The following is a 22823-nucleotide window of genomic DNA, read 5'->3' as shown; positions in this document are numbered from 1 at the left end:
TGGGCTGTTTGCCCCCAGGCTCTCTTCTGGGGCCTCTGCTTCCTCAGTGGGAGTGGAGAGAAAAGACTGAGACATCAGAAATGATCTGAGCCTTCACTCCGTGAGAGAAGGAGCCATTCCCCCAGGTTTTCAACTAAATGTGCTTTTCGATGCTGAAAAAGTGCCCTTTGCACTCCCCCAATCCAACAGACCTCTCCCCGGTTCCCCTTCAGAGTGGGGCGGTGGCCAGAGTGCCAGAAACCTCTTCTGTAAGGTTGAGGAGAATTGAGCTCCCTTCTCATAGAGCAATTCAGAGCTAAATGTGTGAGCAAACCCAGGTTACAATGGCTCTTTCCTGGCCTGCCATAAATGTTAGCTATTATTGCACCTCAAATGCTAACAGATTTGTGAGCCTAAAATGCTCACGTTGCTCTCTTGGTGGCTGTGTAGACATAAGTAGGACTCTTCTAAAATATTAATGCAAAAATGCTGGGGAGGGAAGGAAACAGGAGGCCTTGGGTTAGAAACGGGAGCCTCTGTAGGCTGCCTGGGCTCTCAGAAGGGAAAGGAATGGGTGGAGGCACTACAGAGCCAGCCAGTGGCTTTGAGGGACATTAGATGTCCTGTCGGAAATACGGGGAAAGAAGTTAAATTTCGTCTTTCCTGAGCAGTCAGTAGAAAGATGGGGTTGGCAGCAGAAAGGAACAAAGCTGAGAGAGGACCCAGGGGAGGAGCTGCTCCTATCCCACCATCGAAGACCTCTGTCGGCACCCGAGGCCTGGACGCCTCCTCTCTGTCACCCTTTCATTGCTGCCAAACACTGCAGGCGCAGGGCCTCTGAACTGGACACAAGAAAATCAGCCTGTATTATCCACTGTCCACCTCAAAATGAAAAGATCCACTTCCCCCTCCCCTCTGATAAACATTCAAGAAGAAAGCAATGCAATCAGAAAGATTATTTTAATGTTATTTCTATTACATCCACAATTGAAATTAAAAAAAAAAATAGAAAAGGAGAATAATGTATTCTTTTCACTCCATTAGCCCTTGCAGACATTAATGCCACAATTTCTAATGCTCAGGCTTTTCTCCTTCCATTTAGGAGAAATGGCCCCAGGCAAAGAAAAATGTTGCCTGGACTGATGTGGGGAGCCTCCTATGCGGATAGGTGTAGTTAACAGATGTGAAGAGATTAAGTGACACCTAAAGTCCCAGGCTCCTGGCTGAGATGTTTGGGCCACGGGTTTCGATTAAGATACACCATAGGCTCTACACGATCGGCTCTGGGGTCAGCATTCTGAATTCAAAGACGGGGCTTTTGTTCAAGACCTGAACCCACCTGGTACTAAACCTCAATTTTCTCCCCTGTTTAAAAAAGGGGGCAGTTTTAAAAATCCGTGCTCTGTTGAACCCACCAAGGAGGCTTCAGAAAGTCAAGAACAATGGGCAGAAATGCTTTTCTGGCCTCAGACTGCGCAGCCAATTGCACGAATGTCTTCGGGGTACCTCATTGTTAAGAGCATTCAGTGGGACTTCCAGGTCGTCATGGTGACCAGGAAATTCAAGGTCCTTGCGGAAATAATCGTCAGGAACTTTTCCACTGGAAACTTTGGTCAGTTGCTCGCCACAGAGAGCCTCTGTCAGTTGTTCCACCCCAATATGTTTTGGGTGTGATTTGGGAGAGGGAGCAAGGTGTCTGGGGTCCCTGCTTCCGGACCCTTCTGTCAGGATGTCACCAAAGGCCAGAAACCCAGCACCAGGGAGCCATAGGAGACTGGCTGGAGAGGAAGAAAAATTAGAGGTCTCGACCAAGCAATTGTTTCAGTGACAGATCCTTCCAGATTGGGGTTTGGCCTCCCTCATCACCCACACCCCCACCTACCTCCCTTCACCTCCTCAAGATCATTACTAGAGTTTTCACTCACAGTTCCAGGCGGGGTGGCGGCCTCCACTCCCACCCATGTATACCAGAGCTCTGTAGCTGAGACCTGTAGTGTCCTCTCTCAAGAAAGTCTCTCCCCAAAAGAGAGGCATGAAGGATGTAGAGATTAGCTGTCCTGATTAAACTGGTGATTTCAGAGTCTCTTGACAACAGCACTTCAGGTTCTCTTGACCCAGCTGGGCCCAAGTCTGAAAGCCTGGTCAGACCTTAGGAATTTTTTAAAACAATGGCCTGGATGATTTAATGGCCTGGATGATTTTGGCCATTGCTTGAATATTGCCTGAATTGTTGGGTTGATGTGGAGGACATCAAGATGAGTTTTCATAAAGAGGGTAATTATGATTACAATTGCTATCTCCTTTGTTTTCTTTGCCGCTACAAATTCTGGATTTCTGCAGCATAGACTTGGAGACAGACCCACACCACTTCTCTTTAAATAAAGTGCTTTATGAAACATCAGATCGAATTCTCTCCAGTGGGGATGCCTTGCTCTGTGAGGCCTGGCTGGTTGGAAAGAGGCCCGCGGGCAGCCAGGACTGGAGTCGAAGTTTCATCTCTGGTTTTGACTCTGGCCCTTTGAGCGAGCTTAACACGTGTGGATTTAATTTCCCTTTCTTTCTTGCTTCCTTTTCTTTCCCCCCACCCCCACCTTGTGAGGGAACAAGAAAAATAGTCTGCTCTGTCGACAGCGCGACACTGTTCCGTTTGCCAAAGAAAATTTGTCTTTCCAGAGTCCCAGAGAGCAGTGAGCTCCTATGTTTCCAAGGAGCCCTTCAATTGAGGGAGGAGGTATCCAGACAGGCCCCCCACCTTCACCCCAGACCTAGACATATTAGTTCGAGTCTCTCTCTTGCAGGGTTACAGACCTGGAATGCCCTATGTTTCTTCCCCCTACCCCAAACATTTTGGGAGACCTATCAGTGGGTTTTGACCTGCAGGATGGTTGAAGTTCTTAGGCTCAATGTGACCCTGGGGGGACTCCATGGTCTCCCAGATGGGACCCTCACCTTTCTAGGCTGGGCACTTGCTGAACTGGAGGAGATAAGAACAGTGGCATCCTTGTGTCCAAGCACCACTCGCTTCCACCTTTCTGCTCTTTGAAGTGTGTAAATTTTTAGCATTGGGATCCTTCTCAGCTGGGCCTTGAAATGACATCCCCTCTTCCAGTTCTCATTTCATTACCCTGAACAGGAAAAACAAAAAACAAAAACAAAGAAAAACCCAACCACCACCGCTACCGCAAAAAACCCTCACCCTCCAAACTTGGAGAGTAAAGAGGGCGATTATCATCTAAAGCACACGATGCAACACTAACATGAATGAAGAGAGCAGCAATAATAATTCTTGGAAATATTGGAGGAGAGTATTGGATACTCAATAATCATAATAAGAACAGCCAGTATTCTTCCCACATACTTCCGGTCAAAAGTGGGGAAACCAGAAACCGAATAAAACATTGGGAAGAGACATACTGTGTTCCTGGAAAAAATATAACAGAGCCAGATTTAACTGGGTGAGAGGGAAAGTGGCCCCCTTGAGAAACCAGGGAATGTCTCACCCTCAGACCGAACCTTTCTTTTGCAAATTGAATTGGTCAAAGTTTATTTTTGTCATCATTTCTATTGTTGTAATTCTTATTCATTTTCCCAGCCCCCTCCACACTTCTATTTTTCACCACCCCCACACCCCCAAGTTGCCACCGGGTCAGGTGGGGACATATGGGGACAGAAATAGAAGGGGATGCATTTTAAAGCGAGTTCTCTTTTGAGAGGAAAACAATGGGTAGTTTTGGAAGTGTCTTTCTTGAAAACGGAAGGAGAAAGCGAAGAAAAAAGTTATCAACAGCAATGGGCCCCTTTGGTTTGGGTTTTGACTTTTTAAAGAGGAACCTCTGCTGTCCTGTTGCAGTATTAAAATCAGAGCAGGAATTTTGCAAAATGAGAAAAATAAACTTCGGGAGGAAACCCAGCTGGGAGCAGGTTCGGGAAAGCGACAGTTCTCCGAAAGGCGGAAGGGAGGATGCGCGCTGTAGCCGGCTCCGGAGTTTACTGCCCAAACGATTAGGGAAAAGAACGAGGATTCTCAAATCTAGTTGCGATCTCTCGTCTCTCCTTTATTCTGTTCGTGGTGCGGGCTTCGGAACGTCTGGGAAAGCCAGTATGTGAAGCTGGACTTGCAGAATCCTTTGAATGCCGGTCCAGGTGGCTGCAGGGCCCGCGGTCCGGGATGCCAGAGAAAGGAACCACACGGAAAAGACGCTACGCTCGGAGTTTCGCCTTTTCCTTGCAGCCCCAGCGGGGCCTAGGCCTCGGTTTCCGGCCCACCTCGGCTCAGAGGTCAAGTAGGAACTCATCTCGTCGAACTAGGGTTTGGGAGAAGGATTTCGGGTTGCGTTCTTGGCATCTGGGAGCAAACACGAGCCTCGGATTTGGGGACATATCGTTATTAACAACTTGGGAAACGAAAGCGAAGCTTGGGGCAGCCACTGCAGCCTGGCTGAGAGAAAGGACGCGGGTTGTGCTCTCTGGAAGCAAAGGGGTCTGCAGCCCAGCTGGCCTGGGAGCTTGTGGCCGGCGCTGGAAGCTGCCCGCTCTCCCCGCGGGCCTGACCTTGGCTCCCGCCGCAGCTCTGCCGGCCGACTGCCTCCCTGCACATTTTGCTGCCGTTCCAGTCCCGACAAGACTGGAGCCAGGCCACGCTTCGGAAAGCCCTGGGGGTTGGGGACGCGCAAAACCCAGAATCGAACCCCGAAGCTGAGGGCAAGCCCAGATTCAGACGTCCAGCTCCCTCGGGACCCCTTGGCGGAGAACTTACCCTTCCGGAAGGCCCGACGCTCTCCGGCTCTGTGCTGGGCAGGCCTAGCTCTTCTCTCGGCGCCACCAGGGGCGTCTACGCGGTACGTTTTGCAACTCAACCTAGTGGGTTTCCAGCGGTGCGCAAAAGTTTGCGCGCATCCACCACTGCGCTGCTTAGAAATTGTGCCCATTGATCAGACTAAAAATAATAGTCGTCGTGATTACAAAACAAAATAGAGTGCCTCGTGCCTCAGCGGGCCCTGATGCAATAATTATTCTTTCCAGAAATCACCTCTCTCCACTCCCACCCCTACTCCACCACCCACTCGCACCCCGCCCCTGCCGGGCCACTCTGGGACGAATTGCATTCTTGGACCTTTCTCTCAGCAAGACACATTACGGAGAACTCCCTCTGTCTCGTGTCCCCTCCACGACAACCCAGTAATTATTTCTATGCAAGTCTGCAAGAGGGCACTGAGTTATCGCATTCCAAGCCTAACCAGCTAGAGCGGCGCCTCGATATTCATTTGCCAAGAGCTCCTCCGCGGGGGATTTTTTTTTTTTTTTTTTTTTTTTTTTTTTTTTTTAATAATAAGGATCCCCTGCCTTATGCAAGAGACCTCAGTAGCCCGGAACAACTCGATTTCCTTCCAATAGAGGTTTGAGGTGGACTCCCACCTCCCTTCGTGAAGAGTTCCCTCCTCTCCCCCTTCCTAAGAAAGTCGATCTTAGCTCTATTTGTGTCTTATGTTCATCACCCTCATTTCTCCGGAGAAAGCCGGGTTGGTTTATGTCTTTATTTATTCCCGGGGCCGAGACGTCCGGGACTTGTGGCTGCGCAGACCCGGCACTGATGGGCGAAGACGGAGAGAAATTAACCTCCTGCCGCTTCCCCTCAGGCAAACGTGACAGCGCGCGGGCCCGTTGCGTGACTCGTGACGTCTCCAAGTCCTATAGGTGCAGCGGCTGGTAAGATAGTCGCTATCGCCTGGTTGCCTCTTTATTTTACTGGGGTATGCCTGGTAATAAACAGTAATATTTAATTTGTCGGAGACCACAAACCAACTTTGAGCTGGGAGGTACGTGCTCTTCTTGACAGACGTTGGAAGAAGACCTGGCCTAAAGAGGTCTCTTTTGGTGGTCCTTCTCAAAGTCTTCACCTGAGCCCTCCTCTCCAGCGAGGCGCACTCCTGGCTTTTGCGCTACAAAGAAGAGGTGGGATAGCTGGAGGTGAGTTTCGCCCTGGAGGACTAAGGGGGGGAAATAGGTTTCTCTTTGCAGTTGGCCCTCCTTGGCTTTTCACCCCGTCTTGGTCTTGCTGAATCTTTCCTTGCTGTGCTGCTACTTTTCATGAATGAAATAAGAATGGCTTCGTGTGTCACCTGACAAGAATGGATTCTCTGGAAAGGTTTGAAAATCCCTATTTTGCTTGGTGGCCCAGACCATCTGTGCTCAATGAACTAAGCAAATCTGGCTGGGCTATTACCTGGGAGAGTCCAGATTTTTCCTCTCTAGAGGGGCCTGAAGATTATTTATGGGAATTAATTTTATCCCCAAATCTCTGAGAACTTAAAGGGATTGGGAAGGTCTTTCTGGATTTCCCTTTCCCTCTACTGGAGATGTAGCAGTTCAGCCTCCTTCCGATGCCATGTTTGTTTTTTGTGTCTTCGGCCTAAGGTCGCCTTGTTAGCAAGCCCAAAGGCCTCCAAGCTGACCTGGAGGGTGAGGGTGTTTTCACAAATAAATAAATCGCCTGGGCAAAGATCTGTTTGCAAACAAACCTGGAAGGTGGAGTGAGCACCATAGCAAAGGAGGGCTGGCTTTCTCCCTGGTTGCCCCATATTTAGGGTTGGAGATTCTCCACTTTAGCATTTTGCAGCAATGGCCAGGCCTGGGATTTTAGCAGAACAGCCACAGAGGGTTACACAGCTGCTGATCTCGGGACATTTCTCCTCCCTCCATCCCTTTCTCCAGACCTTGACTTGCAGGCCCAAGTCTCTTATCAGAACCCTAAAAAAATCAGGATGATGGGGGTACAGGAGGTAAGGATGGGAAACAGAACAGGACTCCTGACATTTACTCCAAGCACCAATATTTGGTGTCCCAATCTGGGTCTGCTCAGACTGAGACCTACTGACTGTGTTTATGCTTTTATTGACCTCTTCAACTCACCCTAAAAAAAAAAAAAATTCAGAGAGGGGAAGGGCAAGGAGAGGAGACCAGTGGAGATGAAAACCCTAGCCAGTCCCCAGTGACTGTTTGATTATTTTAATAAAACTGGGCACTGCCTTGTGTACACCTGGAGCAGGGGAGGTCTGGTGGCCCTACTGGGTGGGGGGTGGGGGCCCGCAGCGATTTCTTAGCATCTTTGATCTCGGCCCCCATCCCAATGCACCTTCACCCTGCCTTCACCCCAGAGTCGTTGAGAGTAGGGGTGATGAGTAGGGGGTGGAGGGGAGATGTCAGGAAGGCGAGCGCCGGCCAGGCGGGGTCAGGCAGCTCTCCTTCTCGAGGTCAGCGTTGGAGAGAATGTCTGCAAGGCTGCGGAGGCCCGCGGTGTGTTTGTGTGTGTGCGTCCAGACTCGGTTCTCTGCACCGCCAGCGTCACTGAGATTACTTCCCGGTTAGAAGCCGACCGCGTTTGAAATGATTTGTGCAGGAGTTTTTGCAGCCACTGCTTGCTCAGAGAAGCAGAGATGGATGGAGGTTGGGAAAGGGGTAGAGAGGAGGGAGTTATTGCAGGTCTGGGTTGAGAGTCGTATTGTGATTCGAGTGTTCGGGAAATCTAGTGGAAAAGTTGGGGGGGGGAAGGGAGGACGGGAGGGTGGGAGGGAGAGAGAAGGGGGAGGGCGGCAGAGTGCAGTGGGAGCTAGTTGGATAGGCGATTTCAGTACTTTGTGAGCATCGAGGCAATCCAACGTCACTGTGCTCAGCTGAGTTGGCTTGTATTTCAGAGAGAGAGAGAGAGAGAGAGAGACTGACTCTTACCTCGAATTCGGGAACTTTAATCCTGAAGCTGCGCTCAGAAAGGACTTCGACCATTCACTGGGCTCCCAACTTTCCCTCCCTGGGGGTGTAAAGGAGGAGCGGGGCACTGAGATTATATGGTTGCCGGTGCTCTTGGAGGCTATTTTGTGTTCTTTGGCGCTTGCCAACTGGGAAGTATTTAGGGAGAGCAAGCGCACAGCGGAGGAGGTGTGTGTTGGCGGTGGGCAGTCGCCGCGGAGGCTCCAGCGGTAGGTGCGCCCTAGTAGGCGGCAGTAGCCGCTATTCTGGGTAAGCAGTAAACCCCGCATAAACCCCGGAGCCACCATGCCTGCTCCCCCGCCTCGCCGCCGGCTTCCCTGCTAGGAGCAGCAGAGGATGTGGTGAATGCACCGGCTTCACCGAACGAGGTAACCGTCCCGGCAGATGGCCCGGGAGGCTCAGGAGGGAGCTCGTCGGCCGAGTCGGCTGGGGCAGCGGGAATGGCGGATTCCAGCCCGGCTTTGCATTCTGCAGAGCGCAGCTTGGAGAGATTTTGCGCGGCTCGGAGCTCCCCGGCTAATGGAGTCCGGGAGGCCGCCGCGGCTGGCGGAGTGGCATTGAGGTTTGCAGAAGCACGGCCTGGTTCTGTCAAACCGCATCTTGTTCGCCTCCGCCAGCCCGGAGCTCCCCGGGACCCTGGCGAGGACGCGGGGTAGGATTCTCCCGACGGCCGGCAGTGAATGGGAGCGCGTATGGGGGCGCCAGCCCTGCTTTCTTTTGTTGTGAGTAGGCTGCGGGGCTCCAGTCGCCGCCTCCCTGAAGCCCCGAGAAAGAGGCGAAGAAAGCTGCTTGCAAGTCAGGCCTCAGAACCTGTCCTTCTCCTCGGCCCCATTTCTAGATCTCTGGCCACTGCAGATCAGGATGGGATCTGGCCCCTTGCTTAAGCAAGGGGGCTAAAGTTTTGGAGGACCACCGCTTGTGCACACTTCCCAAAGTCTTCCCGTTCTAGGGGGAATTCCTACTTGAGTATAGAGGAGATTGGAAGGAGATCAGAGAGCAGGAGACAGGCTCATCGGGCTTGAACAGCTCTGCGGCAGTTATTTTGTGTGTTCTAACCTCATACGCCTGCAAACCCGGGCCGTTCTATGCATTGCGGGGACCCGGGCCGCAGATTCAATGTCTCTAGCCTAGGACTTATCCGAGAATGATTTTGTCCTTGCCAATCCTGAGCCTGAGCCTGCAGTTTTAGCAAGTCAGGCCTGGCTGAAGTTCAGAGAAACCCCCTTCGGCCTGGTCACTCCACAGAATGCCCGTTATCCCCCGCCCGGCATCAGAGCGCTGGTGGCGGGCACCCAGTGACGAGCCTCCCTCGGAACCGCTGCACGGTGGCTTTCTTCATCCAGTCTTCTGTTTGGCTACTTTTTATCTTTTAACGAATCTTACTTAAGCTTGGGGTAAAGAAAAAGACTTTTAATTTTAAAGGACTTTTAATGTTAAGGCCTGTAACTGATAAAAGATGTATATGAATTCTCTTTTGAACCTAGTTTCAATCTGCACAACCTTCCCCTTCTGTGTTTTTGTTTTTGCAAGAGGCGGGTTATTTCAGACATTTTTGCCTGCTGCAGAAAACTATTCCTCTTGTGAGGTTTAATAAAAAGAGTTTTGACGGCATGTTGTAATTTGGCGAAGAAAGAAATTCTCTAAAGGACACTGGGTTTTTGTTTTGTTTTGTTTTTGGTTCCTACCCAGTGGCTTCCAAAAATACCCACGCCTTATCTTTATTGGCTCTTCCAGAAGTCCAGACAAATTTGACGGGCAGCTTGCTTATCACGGAGAGCCTGCGCCGGGGAGATGCGGGCCTCGCCTCCTCCGGGTCTGACGCGGGTCTTTTGCAAGAGGTTGTGCCTGCTCATAAAGTAATAGTAATACTACTAGGAATACGAGTAATAGTAATAATTCTAGGGCCTTCTGCAGTCACCTTCAGCTGGGAACGGAGGTGCTGGTAGCTGGAAACCGGGGGCCAAACTGCTCCCTCCTGTCACTAGAATTGTGCTCTCCAACCTTTCTCTCGTTCTCTCTCTCTCCTCCCCACCCCCATCTCCCCCTGCCTCTTGTCCTCAGAGCAGAACCTTGCGCGGGCACAGGGCCCCGGGCGCACCATGGCCGACGCAGACGAGGGCTTTGGCCTGGCGCACACGCCTCTGGAGCCTGACGCAAAAGACCTGCCCTGCGATTCGAAACCCGAGAGCGCGCTCGGGGCCCCCAGCAAGTCCCCGTCGTCCCCGCAGGCCGCCTTCACCCAGCAGGTAAGGAGACCTCGCGCTTCGGGTCCCTTTGCAGAGATAAAAGTCAGAGTCTGGCTTCCCTGCTCGGCTCCTCTTGCGGGGACAGAACAAAAACAAAATAAAAAAAAAACAAAACGAACCCACCGACTATAATCATCCCTTTTCCTTTTTATTCCCACTCAGTTCCACCTTTCTCTGCCCTGTCTCCCCAAATACTAGCGTATTGCCATTTACTTTATTGTGACGGTTATCTTTACGGCCAAAGGATTTTTGAAATCTATTTAAATTGTTCGAGAAATCTCAATTATCCGGCTGTTTGGGGTCAGCTAACAATGGCCTAGATAATTCCTTTCTCGCTGCACTATGTGTAGAATCGGCCCTCAGCATCTTAATAAGGGCCAGGTCAGCGGCCGATTCAGTCCGGCATGAGCGATGGCTTGACCCCTCTTCTGATCTTCCGTAGCCTTCGCCTCCTCCTGCCTCCTCCTGCCTCCTCCTGCCTCCTCCGCGCCGCCGCCTAGACCCGCGCGCCGCACCATTTTTCTTGCGGTCGGGGCCTGGCTGGCGCGCCATCACCGGCCGCTGGGAGCGCACAGGGCTCTGCCCGGAGGGCACCAGGAGCCTCGGGTTCGCCAGGCTACAACCTGGGCCCGGGCAGAGGGAGGAGCCTCACCTTGCGGTCTGCGCCCAAAACCCGGGATGCACTGGGCGCTCAAGTCGGCCCCTCAGTAGACCCCGGTGATTTTTAAATAAGATGTCACACGGGGTTGAACGGGGTGACGACCAGAAGAGACACTTGCACATGGCTAAAACCCTGCCTTGGGATTTCGATCCCTTCGTGGCTTTTCCCGGCTTCTCTCTTTGGCCTTTAAATTTCAGGAAAACGTGTGCATATTTGTAAAGAAGCAGAGAGCATGAACACAGTTTAGGAAACTTACAGATTTCTTTTTTCTTTTAAGGAAAAGCAAACCCACTTTTTAGACTGTTGTAAATTATTCCAAAATGAAGAGTTTGTGTGTGTGTATGTGTGTGTGTGCACATATGTATATATGTGTATATATATATATATATATACACATATTTGCATCGGTTCTGTAAATTTAGTTTTAGCTGAAAGCCAAAATTTGAAATGGCGTCAGGCGTGTCCTGTAATCCAAATAGCTGGATGTGAATGGAACTACTTGTAGGGAGAGGCTGGAAGGTTTGTTAATATAGATATTTAGGATTAATTATCTTTCTGGACTGTAAGAACATATGATAATACAAACATTTTTAGGTTTCAAAATTCATATATGTTCAGGTTTGCACTCGCCATGGCCGAGAATAAGCAAGTATTTGCACATCTGTATGTTTGATGTGTGGGTATCTGAGTGTCTACATGAGAATATTCTGAGTGGTTTTCTAGATTAGGTTTCTAGTTTTTCTGGATTAGGTTTTTTTTGTGTGTTTTTTTGTTTTTGTTGTTTTTCCCCTGTATCTCAGGTGAAGTGGATTGAAATTGGCTCTGGTTTTTTTTGGTTTGTTTGTTTGGTTGGTTGGTTTTTGCTTATTACGGTCCTCCTCAGTGACATTCCGGAGCACTCTGATGGTGGGTGATCATTCCATAGCCTTGTGCTGGTGGCATTAGAAGGAGACAATACAGCACTGTGGGTTCAAGTGGTTGTTGCAAACCTCAGGGATTCAACTTACATAGGTAACCCTGGGTGCTCCAGATAATTCTGCAGTGGGCTGAGGCCACTTTTTACCCTCTGAGACCACAGGCTCCAGCGGGAAGGAGGAGCAGTCTCTGTGTTTTGGGGGAGTTTGGGGAAGAAATGACCGCTACTGCCAGGGCTTGTCAGTGTGACTTTTTTCTCCTTCTTGCAGGGCATGGAGGGAATCAAAGTGTTTCTCCATGAAAGAGAATTGTGGCTGAAATTCCACGAAGTGGGCACGGAAATGATCATAACCAAGGCTGGAAGGTGAGATGGTTAGTTGTGTAGAGAGAAGGACGAAGAGAAATTGTGGGAGAGGTGAAGAAGAAAAGGTGGCTTGGAAGAGAAGAGGAAAGGAAACGGGCAAAAGGAGAGGGAACATAGAGAAAGAAGAGAATAGAGGAGAGGAGAGAGAGAGACAGAGAGCGAGAAAGAGAGAGATAGATCTTGGTTAAAGAGGCACAGGGAGATTCCTCCATTGATCTCTCCTAGGATGGAGGAAATACTCCAAAAGTTCAAGTCCGGAAACTGGGCATTTCTCCCACCTCACGTATAAAAACAATAAAGAGCTTGGGAGGCCGTGCTATCTGGATTCGTAATGAGGCAAAGAGAGAAGAGAGAAAGGAAAACACAGAAAACAGAGACCCAGAGAAGACAGAGTCTAGAAGATCTTCGGGTTTCAGGGATCTTGGACTTTAGCTTTACTCCTACCCTCATTCCCACCCTCCCTGACCTTGGAGTGGCTCCAGGGTCCCACCCGATTGTCAAACTCTGAATCGTTGAAGGTATTCTCTACCTCTTTCATTGTTTATAGAAAGCAGGCGAAGCCTTTGAAACTGAACCGGGGCTCGGCCGGGCTCCATATACAGACACCGATAAACACGGCAGCTTCGCCAAGACACTCGCCCCAGAGTTCCCCTTAAAAGCTCGCAGAGTTTTAGCTAGAAATGCTAGACTTCTGGGGGAGGAGGAAGGAGAGTGGTGCAGCTCTGTATGTCAGTGTGTGTGTCAGTGTGTGTGTGAGTGTGTGCACGCGTGCGCCCAGGTCTCGGACGTCCTGGCCACATCCCTACCAGTACTGGACTGGTCTTCCGCGTCCCGCAAAGCAAAAAGCCAGAGGATGCCCCGAGCAGGCGTGTGGAGCAGGCGACCGGTAGGCCCAAGCCACCGAGTGTGTGAAGGGGGAGGGTGGAGCCGCCTTTCCAGACGCCCCCGCCCCCGTTCTCCAGCCGAAGCCTCCCTCAATAAACTGACAACAGTGACATTTATTATTATTTAAAATTAAACAAAGTCTGCTCCCCGCTCGACCCAAGGCCTGAGTGAACTAGGAGGCGCGTTCTGTTTATATCAACGAACTGCAGTCCTCTTCCTATTCCCCCAGGAAAGAAAGACACGTCCGAGTCCCTCTTTCCCCCCGAGCCTGAGCCGTGAGGATTTAACTATAAAAGGCCTGCGAAGTCTTCTGCGCCTCCGCCTCCGGGCGCACTCGTTCAGGCTGATAAACACTGCGAGGCTTTGGCTCCAGGGCTCGGAGGGAGAGGCCTCCATTCGACCCTTCCCGCCATCGCTGAGTGAGCCGAGATCTGCCAACTTGTCTTTTCGCCCCAGGCCAGCCTTGAGAATCTTTGCTTTCTGGGGCATGCTCCTCAGAAGGTGGAGGGAAATTTGGAGTGCGCCAGGGCGCAGAAAGGCAGCAGAGACGGCACAGTTCCGGGCCATCGGCTTGATAACGACTGGATCTTAGTTCAGGCCTCAGCTTTTTCTGAAACCAGACCTGGAAGGGTCTGGAATGTCTTTGCTGAAGGCCAAGGAATTTCGACTCTCCAAGGAAGAGTGCCAGGCGCCTTGGAGAAGTTGTGGGGGCATTCAGGAATAAACTCCTGCTAGAGACCCGTGTCAGAGGTCATTAACCGAGTTATACTGGGAACCGCGGCTTTCCCCCTCCTCCAGGGGCAGAGGACCAAAGCCAGGTCGGGAAGCCTGTGCGCACCCACGCGTGTGCGTCTCTGGGGTGCACATACCTTGTGTACACGTGATACCTTAGCACCGCGAAGATCGGCGGAAGCACCTGGCTAGACCGATCCTCTGGGATCAACGCCTAGCTTTGTATCTAATAAGCCTCCTCTCCCTACAAATATTAATAGTCGGTGTCTGGCTCTGAAAAGGGCGGTTAGCAAGAGTTGAAATGGAGGTCCCTTTGAAGCATCTTCAAAACCCGTTCTCTAGAGGCGCATGCGTCCTGGTTTGTTTTCCGCTTAGGATACCTACAGTTGCCCGCCTGCTGTTACCTCCTCCCTTCGCCTTTCTCCTCCCTATAACTTCAAGGGAAACCCGGGATGGATCTTGCGGAGAGCGGAACGGGGCTAGTTTCCGCTTTCACGTTTCTCCAGGAATCGCTTTTTCCCTTAAAATGGATGGAGGCTGCCTTAAAATGCTGGCATTAATTCCCGCCCCCCTCTCTCCCTCGTTCCCTCTCTCTTAGGCGGATGTTTCCCAGTTACAAAGTGAAGGTGACGGGCCTTAATCCCAAAACGAAGTACATTCTTCTCATGGACATTGTACCTGCCGACGATCACAGATACAAATTCGCAGATAATAAATGGTAGGCACTGGGGTGGCAGGTGGAGCGGGGTGAGAGAAAAGTGGAACCTTCTCCCGAAAAGTTGAAGTTGAATCAGTGAACTTTATTTTTTTTTTTTAGTTCCTACTGTGTGCTAAAGTCGTCTGTCCGCCTATCCCATTGCTTTTTACTAATCATTCTCAGACGAAGAAACTACAACCATTAGCTCCGGTTTTCCAGATGAGAAAACGGAGGCTCAGAGGAAGTGAGGTGCCCGTGTCTATCGCTGCACCCACAGGTTGTGGATTTTTACAAAGGGTATTGTTACCAAGTGCTGGAGGTATTTCTGGGGGCATAAAACGATTTACAGTTATTTTTTATGAGTTACCTGCTTTGAACATGCATTTTTATGAAATTGCAAAATCGGCTAGTGGTATTCGAGTTAAACAGTTAGGAGAGGCCCATTTCTTGGGTAGAATTGTTCCCATGGCTGCCAGCAGTGCCGGGGCCTGACGATGAAATCCCCGTTGAAAGCCCTCAAGGAATTTTCAAGGCTTTTTCCACGTCCAGACCTCCAGAGCCCGTCACTTGTTTGTGGGATGCGAGAGGCTGTAAGAAGAAACGGCTGGGCCAGGGGCTTGCCTGGACGCAGGCACAAAGTATTGTGGGGCAGCTGGGATTGCAGATACCTAAGGGAGACGGGAGGGCCTCCAGATTATTTCCAGCTACTACTCAACAACCCTCACCTGGTGCGTGAACTGAAGCACGCTTCGGTGCAGTGCGCTACCTCCAGACTCTGAGCCAGGCCTCTAGTACACCTCTCCTTCATCTAGGTCTGTGACCGGCAAAGCTGAGCCCGCCATGCCCGGCCGCCTCTACGTGCACCCAGACTCCCCCGCCACCGGGGCGCATTGGATGAGGCAGCTCGTCTCCTTCCAGAAACTCAAGCTCACCAACAACCACCTGGACCCATTTGGGCATGTGAGTACCGTGGCCTGGATTCCACGCCTTGTCCTCTCTCCCTTCTCACTGGGTTTCTCTCTCTTCTTGGCTCTGTGTGCCCACATTTCTCCTTTTCTTTCCTCCATTTTCTCCCACTTTCGTCGCTTTCTGCCTCTACCTTCTTGATCTGGCCTTCCTTCCTCTTCCTTTTCCTCCCCTCCGTCTCAATTCTCTCATTCCTTTCTCTTCTTTCACCTTCTCACTCGCTTTCCCTTTGCTTTCTTTTTCTTCCTACTACTTCATCCTCTGTCTCCACTACTCTCCTACACAGATATCTGCCTCTCTGCAGTCCTCCCTGTGATCCACACTCCCCAGGTCTGGGTCTGTCGTTCCTTGGTGGCTGGAGATATGGCCCCCGGCTCACCTGGTCTGGGGCTGCCTCCTTGCCGCTAGGGCCCAACCCCTCTCCCTTTGCCTAGGGATGGAGGAATGACTGAAGCTGCTCATTCAAGGCCTGGGGAGTCTGTGAATTCGATCTGTGGTTAGGAGTGGAGGGCTGTGTTTCAGTCTTGCAGAAAATATGGACCCCCTAGCCCAGTGGATACCCAGTATAGACTGCACAAAGGCTGGACCACAATGAAAGCCATATACCTTCCCTCCCCACTTCCCAATCCTGCCTTAATTTTGGGATGTTTCAGGGGAGAGGGAGAGCCCAGCTCACCTGCCCCCTCTTTTCCAGATGGGAAATGAACTTATAAGAGGCGAACTATGGTGCCAGTGCCGCTTTTTAGCTTGATACTCTTGGGGAGATCTGTTTTTTCCAACAATCAGCTTTCTCCCTTTCCACACTGTGCCCAGAGCAGGCGAACCTAAACCAGGGTCCTAAACTTGGAGTCTGGATTGGACCCAAGAGAGGGGACTGGTGAATTTCCTGAAACTGAATGCAGGGTTTTGAATGTGCAGCCTGCCCACCACCCAAAAGAATGTGTAGGTTTTAATGGATTCTTAGTAGGGTCATCACCCCTCTTCTCCAAAGAAAAACAAAACACAAAACACTGATTTTTGAAAAAATGTCCCCAAATCTCATCGTAGAAGATAATCACTAGAACAGAACATGGATTCTGTATTCACGGTTAGAACTTTTAGCTGGATGATTCTGCCATACAAGTGGGTACATTCGTCTTAGGGCATTTGATTCTCATGGCAACCTAGGGGGAGGATGGAGAGGCATAGCTTTTGCACAGGAGAGTCCAGGGGACAGGGGGTGACTTGCCAAAGTCCTACAGCTTGTATTTGGGAGCAGAGATTTGCGGCTAGGTCCCTCTAATTACAAAAGGAGTTCCCTGTCCTGGAAGGTTGTAGCTTCAAAGAGGAGCAACAGATAGGCGCATGGTCGCCGATTTCAGGGAAAGGAGGGGGCTGGGAGGGAATGAATTTGGTCAAGGGGGCGGGGAGGATGGTTTATGAAGGGCCAAACGAGAAATCTGCTCTTTTGAGGCCTCGGGGCTGAAGCACTGAAGTCCCCAGGATCTGGGATGGGAAGAGGATCTCAGGTGTCCCCACTGATGGGTAAATGCAGCTCTCAGCACGTGGGTGGAGAGCAGAAAGAATCATTCCGTCTGTGCAGCCTGCTTGGAGGGCTCGGAAGGCATTCCCAGGCAAATGCAGAGCCACTCTGTTAAACCCGGGTGTTCTGCCCACGAGTCCTTCTTGCTGGGCTTCCCAGGAGGTGCTCTGTAAATTTAGCTTGCGTAGGCATTGGCTGACCCGCCCTGGCTGTGTATCTGCCAGTCCCCAGCAGATGCCTTACCAGCACTGGAAAACCGGGGCCATTTCTAAAGGTTCCACATGCATCTCTGGGCTGGCTCCTTCTGGAGGATGGGACCCTTGGGTGGGGTCCTGCGTGGTCCTTGACACTGGGAAGTGGGACGGTTCTCCAGGCTCATTTCAGCTCCTAGCTTTTTCTCTGCTCCTCTGGAGTGCCTTTGGGGTGTCTCTGGGGCGGATGCCTGCGGAAGGTGCACAACCTCACCACCAAATTCCTGGCATCCCTGCCAGCTTCAGGACCTTCCCAGATGGGGAGAGGGGCTCGGAGCTGCTCAGAACTGCCTAGAAGCCAGGCATTCCCACCCCAAACTCCGGACTTTTAATTCAGAGCCGCCCTAATGAAATTAGGAGCCATTAGATCGCCCTCGCGCTGATGTCTCCACACTGTCCCCAGCCGTCAAAGCAATTTGGCTAAGCCGGGCCGATGGCCCCGTCGGCCGGGGACTGTGGCGGCCAGGGGGGCCCCGCTGCGTCTCTCTGTCGCCACGCCGCCCCGGTCGGCGTCGCTATCGGCCGGGGAGGCGGCCGGGCCACGGCGGCCGGAGATTAGAGCCGCGCGGCCCGGGGTCGGGCAGCCGCGGGGCCGGCGAGTTCCTCGTCCCTCCCCCGCCCGGGCCGCGGCTCTCCTCCCCCAACTACCTCCACCCACTCGGGGCCGGGCTCCGGGGCTGGTCCAAGAATCTTGCCCCAGGGTCATCAATGCAAATAATCAAAGTCACTGAGACAACCTCCGCAGCTCCCGGGAAAAAGCAGGCCAGATTTTCAGGCTGTTAAACGCGGCGATTCGCACGTTCCGTGGGGATGTTTCAGAGCATTTTGGTAAATATTAGCGTCATCAGAACAACAAATCCAGTTTTATTGGTGAGGATGCTCATCTGTGACTAGCCCTGGCTCCAGCAAGAACGTGCAGCCTGGAAGTCCTCTTCCTCCTCCTCTTCCTAATGATAATGGTGATTGTAAAAATAACAGCACAACTACAGCAGTTAGGACCCCTCTTGCCCCTGGGAGCACCCCTGAATATGGGGAAGATAGGAAGTAGAAAGAGAATATTCGCGAAAAAGCAGATGTAGCCGTTCTGTCTGGGGCAAGCCTGGAGATAATTCTGGTTGTGGATCCTGAAACGTGATAAAGCTGGAGAAAGGGAGTTTCCAAGGCAACCAGCCTCTTCTTTGAGAGGTGTGGGGGGTGCTTCCTCCCCACACCTTATGAGCCGACATCCTTGGAGGACAGATCACCCGCGACCCCCAAATATCTTCTCTTTTCACGAACTCTACTTTGCTTGTTCTCCAAACAAAGGCCCCACATTTGAGGTCTGATCACCCACCCTACGCCTCAGAAAAAGGCTGTGCAGCGAACTGGTGATTTTTTTTAATTTATTTCAGTTTTCCAAACACTTAGTATCTTTTCTTGCATCCCTTAGAGATTTGGGGAGTGGGGGTTATTTCTATGTTTGTTGTTTGTTTGTCCCCGTGCCCCAGCACCACCTGTCAATCCAAAAGTGCTGTTCAGGCTTCCCTCCAGACGCGGATTCCTCGATCCAGACTTGCTCAGCTCCCGTTGGGGGTGGGAAGTGCCCTATGCAGGGAGTTAATTTATTAAGCAAACTTTATTAAGAATTCTGATTTACTGCTCTGTGTGCCTTGGGTAGATTCCTGGAATATTACCCTGGCTTTTTCGGTTGGAAATTGTTATTTTTGAAATGTTTCTTTTTAATGAAATCCCTGGCCCCTTTTCAAAACAGAAGAAAAATATCTATTTTTCGAGAGCCGATATAACAAGGCGAATTTAGAGGGTGGGGAGCAGGGTTTTATCTGGAGACAAAGGGAGTTTTGATTTTCTTACAATCTCATTTTCTTTATTATTTTTAGATTATTCTAAATTCCATGCACAAATACCAGCCCAGATTACACATCGTGAAAGCGGATGAAAATAATGGATTTGGCTCAAAAAATACAGCGTTCTGCACTCACGTCTTTCCTGAGACTGCGTTTATAGCAGTGACTTCCTACCAGAACCACAAGGTAAGCCTGAAGCCCAGGAACCAGAGCCTGAGGCCGTCTGCTCTTTCTTTTGCATGAATCTACAAGGGTTTCCTGCTGGAACTTTGCTCCTCTGAATGGCAGCAGTCACCAACTTTGATCCCAGGGTGCTGGGGTGGGGACAAAGCTGCAGCCTAAGAGTTTCAGCTGTTTTTTTACTACATCCACGGGCTTGGCATGACAGTCACAACCACACATATGCACCCACACCAGTTAGAAACAAACTTGTCAAACCATAGATGGGCCACACACTCAAATGCCACAAGAAGGCATCCCACTGAACTTATGAAATGCCTAGTGGGAAGAAAGGTTGCTTAATGGCTCTGGTGCTGCCATTTCATTTCTGGGGCAACCGTTTCTGCTGGGGTCAGTTTTCTCCTCTCTGCCTTTTTAATTTTTTTCACTCCGAGACAGGGTCTCACTCTGTCACCCAGGCTGGAGTGCAGTGGCACAATCATGGGTCACTGCAGCCTTGACTTCCCAGGCTCAAGAGATCCTCCCGCCTCAGCCTCTGGAGTAGCTGGGACTATAGGCACACATCATCATTATGCCCAGCCAATTTTTAACTTTTGTTTTTTGTAAAGACGGGGTCTCACTATGTTGCCAGGACTGGTCTTGAACTCCTGGCCTCAAGCGATCCTCCCACATTGGTCTTCCAAAGTGTTAGTATTACAGGCATGAGCCACTGCACCCAATTTTGCCACTGAACTGGCAATAGTGCAGGTGGCAAAGTTGCCAGGATCCTTAGGATTGGACTTTCCTGATGCTTCCCTAATTGTTTCAGAAATCACTGACTCCAGACCACATCCTTGAGCAAGGTTTGCCTTGTTAAAATGAAAACAGGGCAACCTGCACCACCGGCAGCTTGGGATAACACTCCCAAGCTGGACTTAGACAAGAGCCTGCAGAACCACAGCTTGGTGAGGGGAGGCACACCTGCATTGCTTGGGAGAAGGTGGCTGCAGTTTGGTGTAGGGGCGGGATGCTGCCGGATGGATTGTGTGAAAGTCAGACCTCATGAGGTTCAAAACCCAGGAGCTGGTTTTGGCATTTCAAAGCTTGGCAATGACTTTGGAGCAGGCTGCCTATAGCGGCAGGTTGGAGGGTGGGGGAGGATCTTCTCTTTTTCCTCAGGAGAAAGCTTGTCTCGACTTCTCAGGAGTCACCTCTGTTCCTTAGATATCCGAGTGTATGTGGATTCGTTTTATTGCAGGTGGCAGGAGGGATTTAATGTTTCCTAAGCCTTGGTATGAAAAGTTCTAGAATCTGGAGAGGCGAGCAATAGGTGCTGGGGGAGGGGCCCCTGCCCTCGTGCGGTTGTAGACTGTTAGAAATATTAAGCAGTGATTTGGGCTTAGAAGGCTGTGGAAGGGCAAGGTAGGAGGAGGGTCCATATGGGATCTGTGAGGGCAGGTCACCTAGATGGATGTGGAGATAGTGTGCCCCTCCCTTTTCTTAGCTACTGTCCCCACCAGCAAGGCTGGGGTAGAGGGAGAACTGCAGGAGCTGGGGACTGGACAGGAGAGGCCAGAGAAGGGTGAGAGGAAGGCTTAGCACCCCAAATCCTCCCGTCCCCCCTCGAAGGTCATTCCGGTGCAGGCTGGCTTGGCAGAGAATACCCCAGCTGAGGCTGGGACTGTTCCAAAATGCTGTGAGCAATCTCCAAATCCAGATTGTGAACAGGCCAAACTGTGATAGATGGTCCTTTCCAGGCCACAAGGCCTGTCTTGGAACCCAGGTCGAGAGAGAGCTTCCTGCCCTCGGAAAGAAAACTCATTCCCCTCAAAACACCATTCCTTTTTAAATGGGTAGGAGGATTTTTCTGAGTATCCTTCCACTTCTTGAACCAGCAAGAGCAAAACTGAGGGCTGAATGCCCTGAAAGACGCAAAACTATTTCAGGCCAATTTGATTCTGGCTCCTTGAAACCTGTTTCCCTCAATGGTTGCTGTAAACCTGTGTTTAGCTTTGTGGTGACGGTCACCACAAAGGAAAAAAAAAATAGCAATAAGGAAGCTCAATTCTTCCTATATATGTGTATACTTACATGCTCTCAGACCAGACAGGGGTCCAAAAATATATCACATCTTTCCCCCCTCTACCCCAAGAAAGCCCAGGTTCATATAGGAGGATGGGAAAGGGTAGACATATAAAAGTGACCTGCTTAAAAAACCATCTGAGTGCTCAGGTCCTTTGGAAGAAACACTCTAAATTCTGTGTAGTTATGGTCTTAAGACTCATCAGGTGTGGATAGATGTGAGAAAACTCACTCCCTCTCTCCTCCTCTCTGTTGACAGCCTTATTGAGGCATAATTGTCATCTAATAAACTGCCATATTTGAAATAGACAATTAGATAAGCTTCATGTGTATGTATATGTATACCTATGAAACTGTCACTGCAACCATTTGTGAATATGCCCAACACCCTTTACATTGCTATTTAAAAAATTTCTTCCCCAATGCACATATTTAGTGACTGATGTGCATGAATGCCTGCCTGCCCAATGGGGTGTGTATGTGTGATTCTTTTTTTTTTTTTTTTTTAGCACAATCCAGGGAATCGTGTGTCTGAATGCTCACAGGTCTAAGAATGTGTGTCTCCAAATATGCATTTGGATATATGTGTGTTTCAGTGCCACACTAAGTGTTCACACACAATAATTGCTTTTTTTTCTGTATTGATTGAGTCAGGGAGCCCAGCTGAGCTGTGCATAAAGTTCTGTTTAGCCAGCCTGACAGATTCCTTGACATCCGGGAGAGAAATTTCATGGGAGACAACTTTCTGTTACCCTCCCCCACTTCTTACTTTAGAGCACCAAAGACACCTATTTTCTTTTTCAGGAGCAAATCCAAAACTGTGCACTTTCCTAGTCCAGTGCAGGGCCCCTGCAAACATTTCCCACATGGATATATGATGTGTGATTTAAATAAGCGGGCCAGGGTTGCATGTGATTTGTGGACTCAGTCTTGCTACTTTATTGTCCCACCTGGACTGGGTGTTGAGACGTCTGACTTCATGCGTAGAAGCCAGCTGAGCTCACCATCGCATAGGGTTAAGGTGGAGGACTATGGAGGCTGACTGCTTGGGTTCAAACCTATCTGACTTTGGGCAAATGACTTAACTCCATCTCCCCACCTGTAAAATGGGGATAATAAGAGAACTCACCTCATAGCGTTGTTGTGAGGATTCAATGAGATAATTCCTGGCAAGTGTGTCATGCAGGACCTGGCAGAGAGCTAGCACACAGCATTAGTAACGATTGATGGACCATTGATTGACTACTTAGCAGATCAGTTTATTAACAGGGCGACTCCATCCAAAACACAGACTTCGGAAAACTCTTTGTTTACTCATTCTAACTTCCTGGCTAGTTTAGAATCTGAAAGACTGGGAATTTAAATAAGTTCTTATTCCTGTGGTTGAAAAACAACTGCAAATATTAGTCTTTGTGGTTGAGTTGGCTCATTCCCTGATCATGTCATCAATTCAAGGACTATTTGTCTAGCGTTTTGCCTTGGATAAATGAGCAGGGAAAAGAAAAGCAATGCATGTGATTAAATTGCCAAGACAATTTGGAAAAATGAGGGCCACCGTTTTTATGGTCAAAGGGCCCAGTGCCTTCAGAATGATCTGTCTCTATTTGGATGTTGGTACCAGGTGGAGGTAGGTATGCTACAGGGTTCATTTCTTAGGCTGCAACCAATACCCATATACCACTGGGCCCCTAATGACGAGACACATTTCCTCAGCCCAGCTGTGATCTCGGGCTGGATTTGGGACTTATTTCCCCAG

At 50.3% G+C, this 22823-nt stretch overlaps 1 protein-coding gene and 1 long non-coding RNA gene across 3 annotated transcripts in view; one reads left to right on the top strand and one right to left on the bottom strand.

The window, feature by feature from the left end:
* Positions 1-920: 920 nt before the first annotated feature.
* Positions 921-5565, bottom strand: LOC129460040 (uncharacterized). The gene is made up of 3 exons (XR_008650134.1): positions 5475-5565; positions 4736-4915; positions 921-4283 (listed from the first exon to the last, which is right to left on the bottom strand). It is a non-coding gene; the product is annotated as an uncharacterized lncRNA (long non-coding RNA).
* TBX5 (T-box transcription factor 5) overlaps positions 5320-22823 on the top strand; it is a 54592-nt gene continuing 37088 nt past the window's right edge. Inside the window, exons 1-6 of one of the 2 annotated variants that reach the window (XM_055237585.1) lie at positions 5320-5946; positions 9805-9989; positions 11835-11929; positions 14145-14264; positions 15056-15203; positions 18860-19012. In XM_055237585.1, the coding sequence (XP_055093560.1) occupies positions 9843-9989; positions 11835-11929; positions 14145-14264; positions 15056-15203; positions 18860-19012 (663 nt within the window). In that variant the 5' untranslated portion in view covers positions 5320-5946; positions 9805-9842. Of the gene's footprint in view, positions 5947-7605; positions 8112-9804; positions 9990-11834; positions 11930-14144; positions 14265-15055; positions 15204-18859; positions 19013-22823 lie in introns of those variants that run through there. The other variant, XM_055237584.1, reaches the window with a different exon arrangement.

The sequence above is a fragment of the Symphalangus syndactylus genome, chromosome 13 (assembly GCF_028878055.3).
Source record: "Symphalangus syndactylus isolate Jambi chromosome 13, NHGRI_mSymSyn1-v2.1_pri, whole genome shotgun sequence".
NCBI classification, from domain to species: Eukaryota; Metazoa; Chordata; class Mammalia; order Primates; family Hylobatidae; genus Symphalangus; species Symphalangus syndactylus.
The sequence above is the reverse complement of the archived record's forward strand: the minus strand, read 5'-3'. Positions and strand labels throughout refer to the sequence as shown.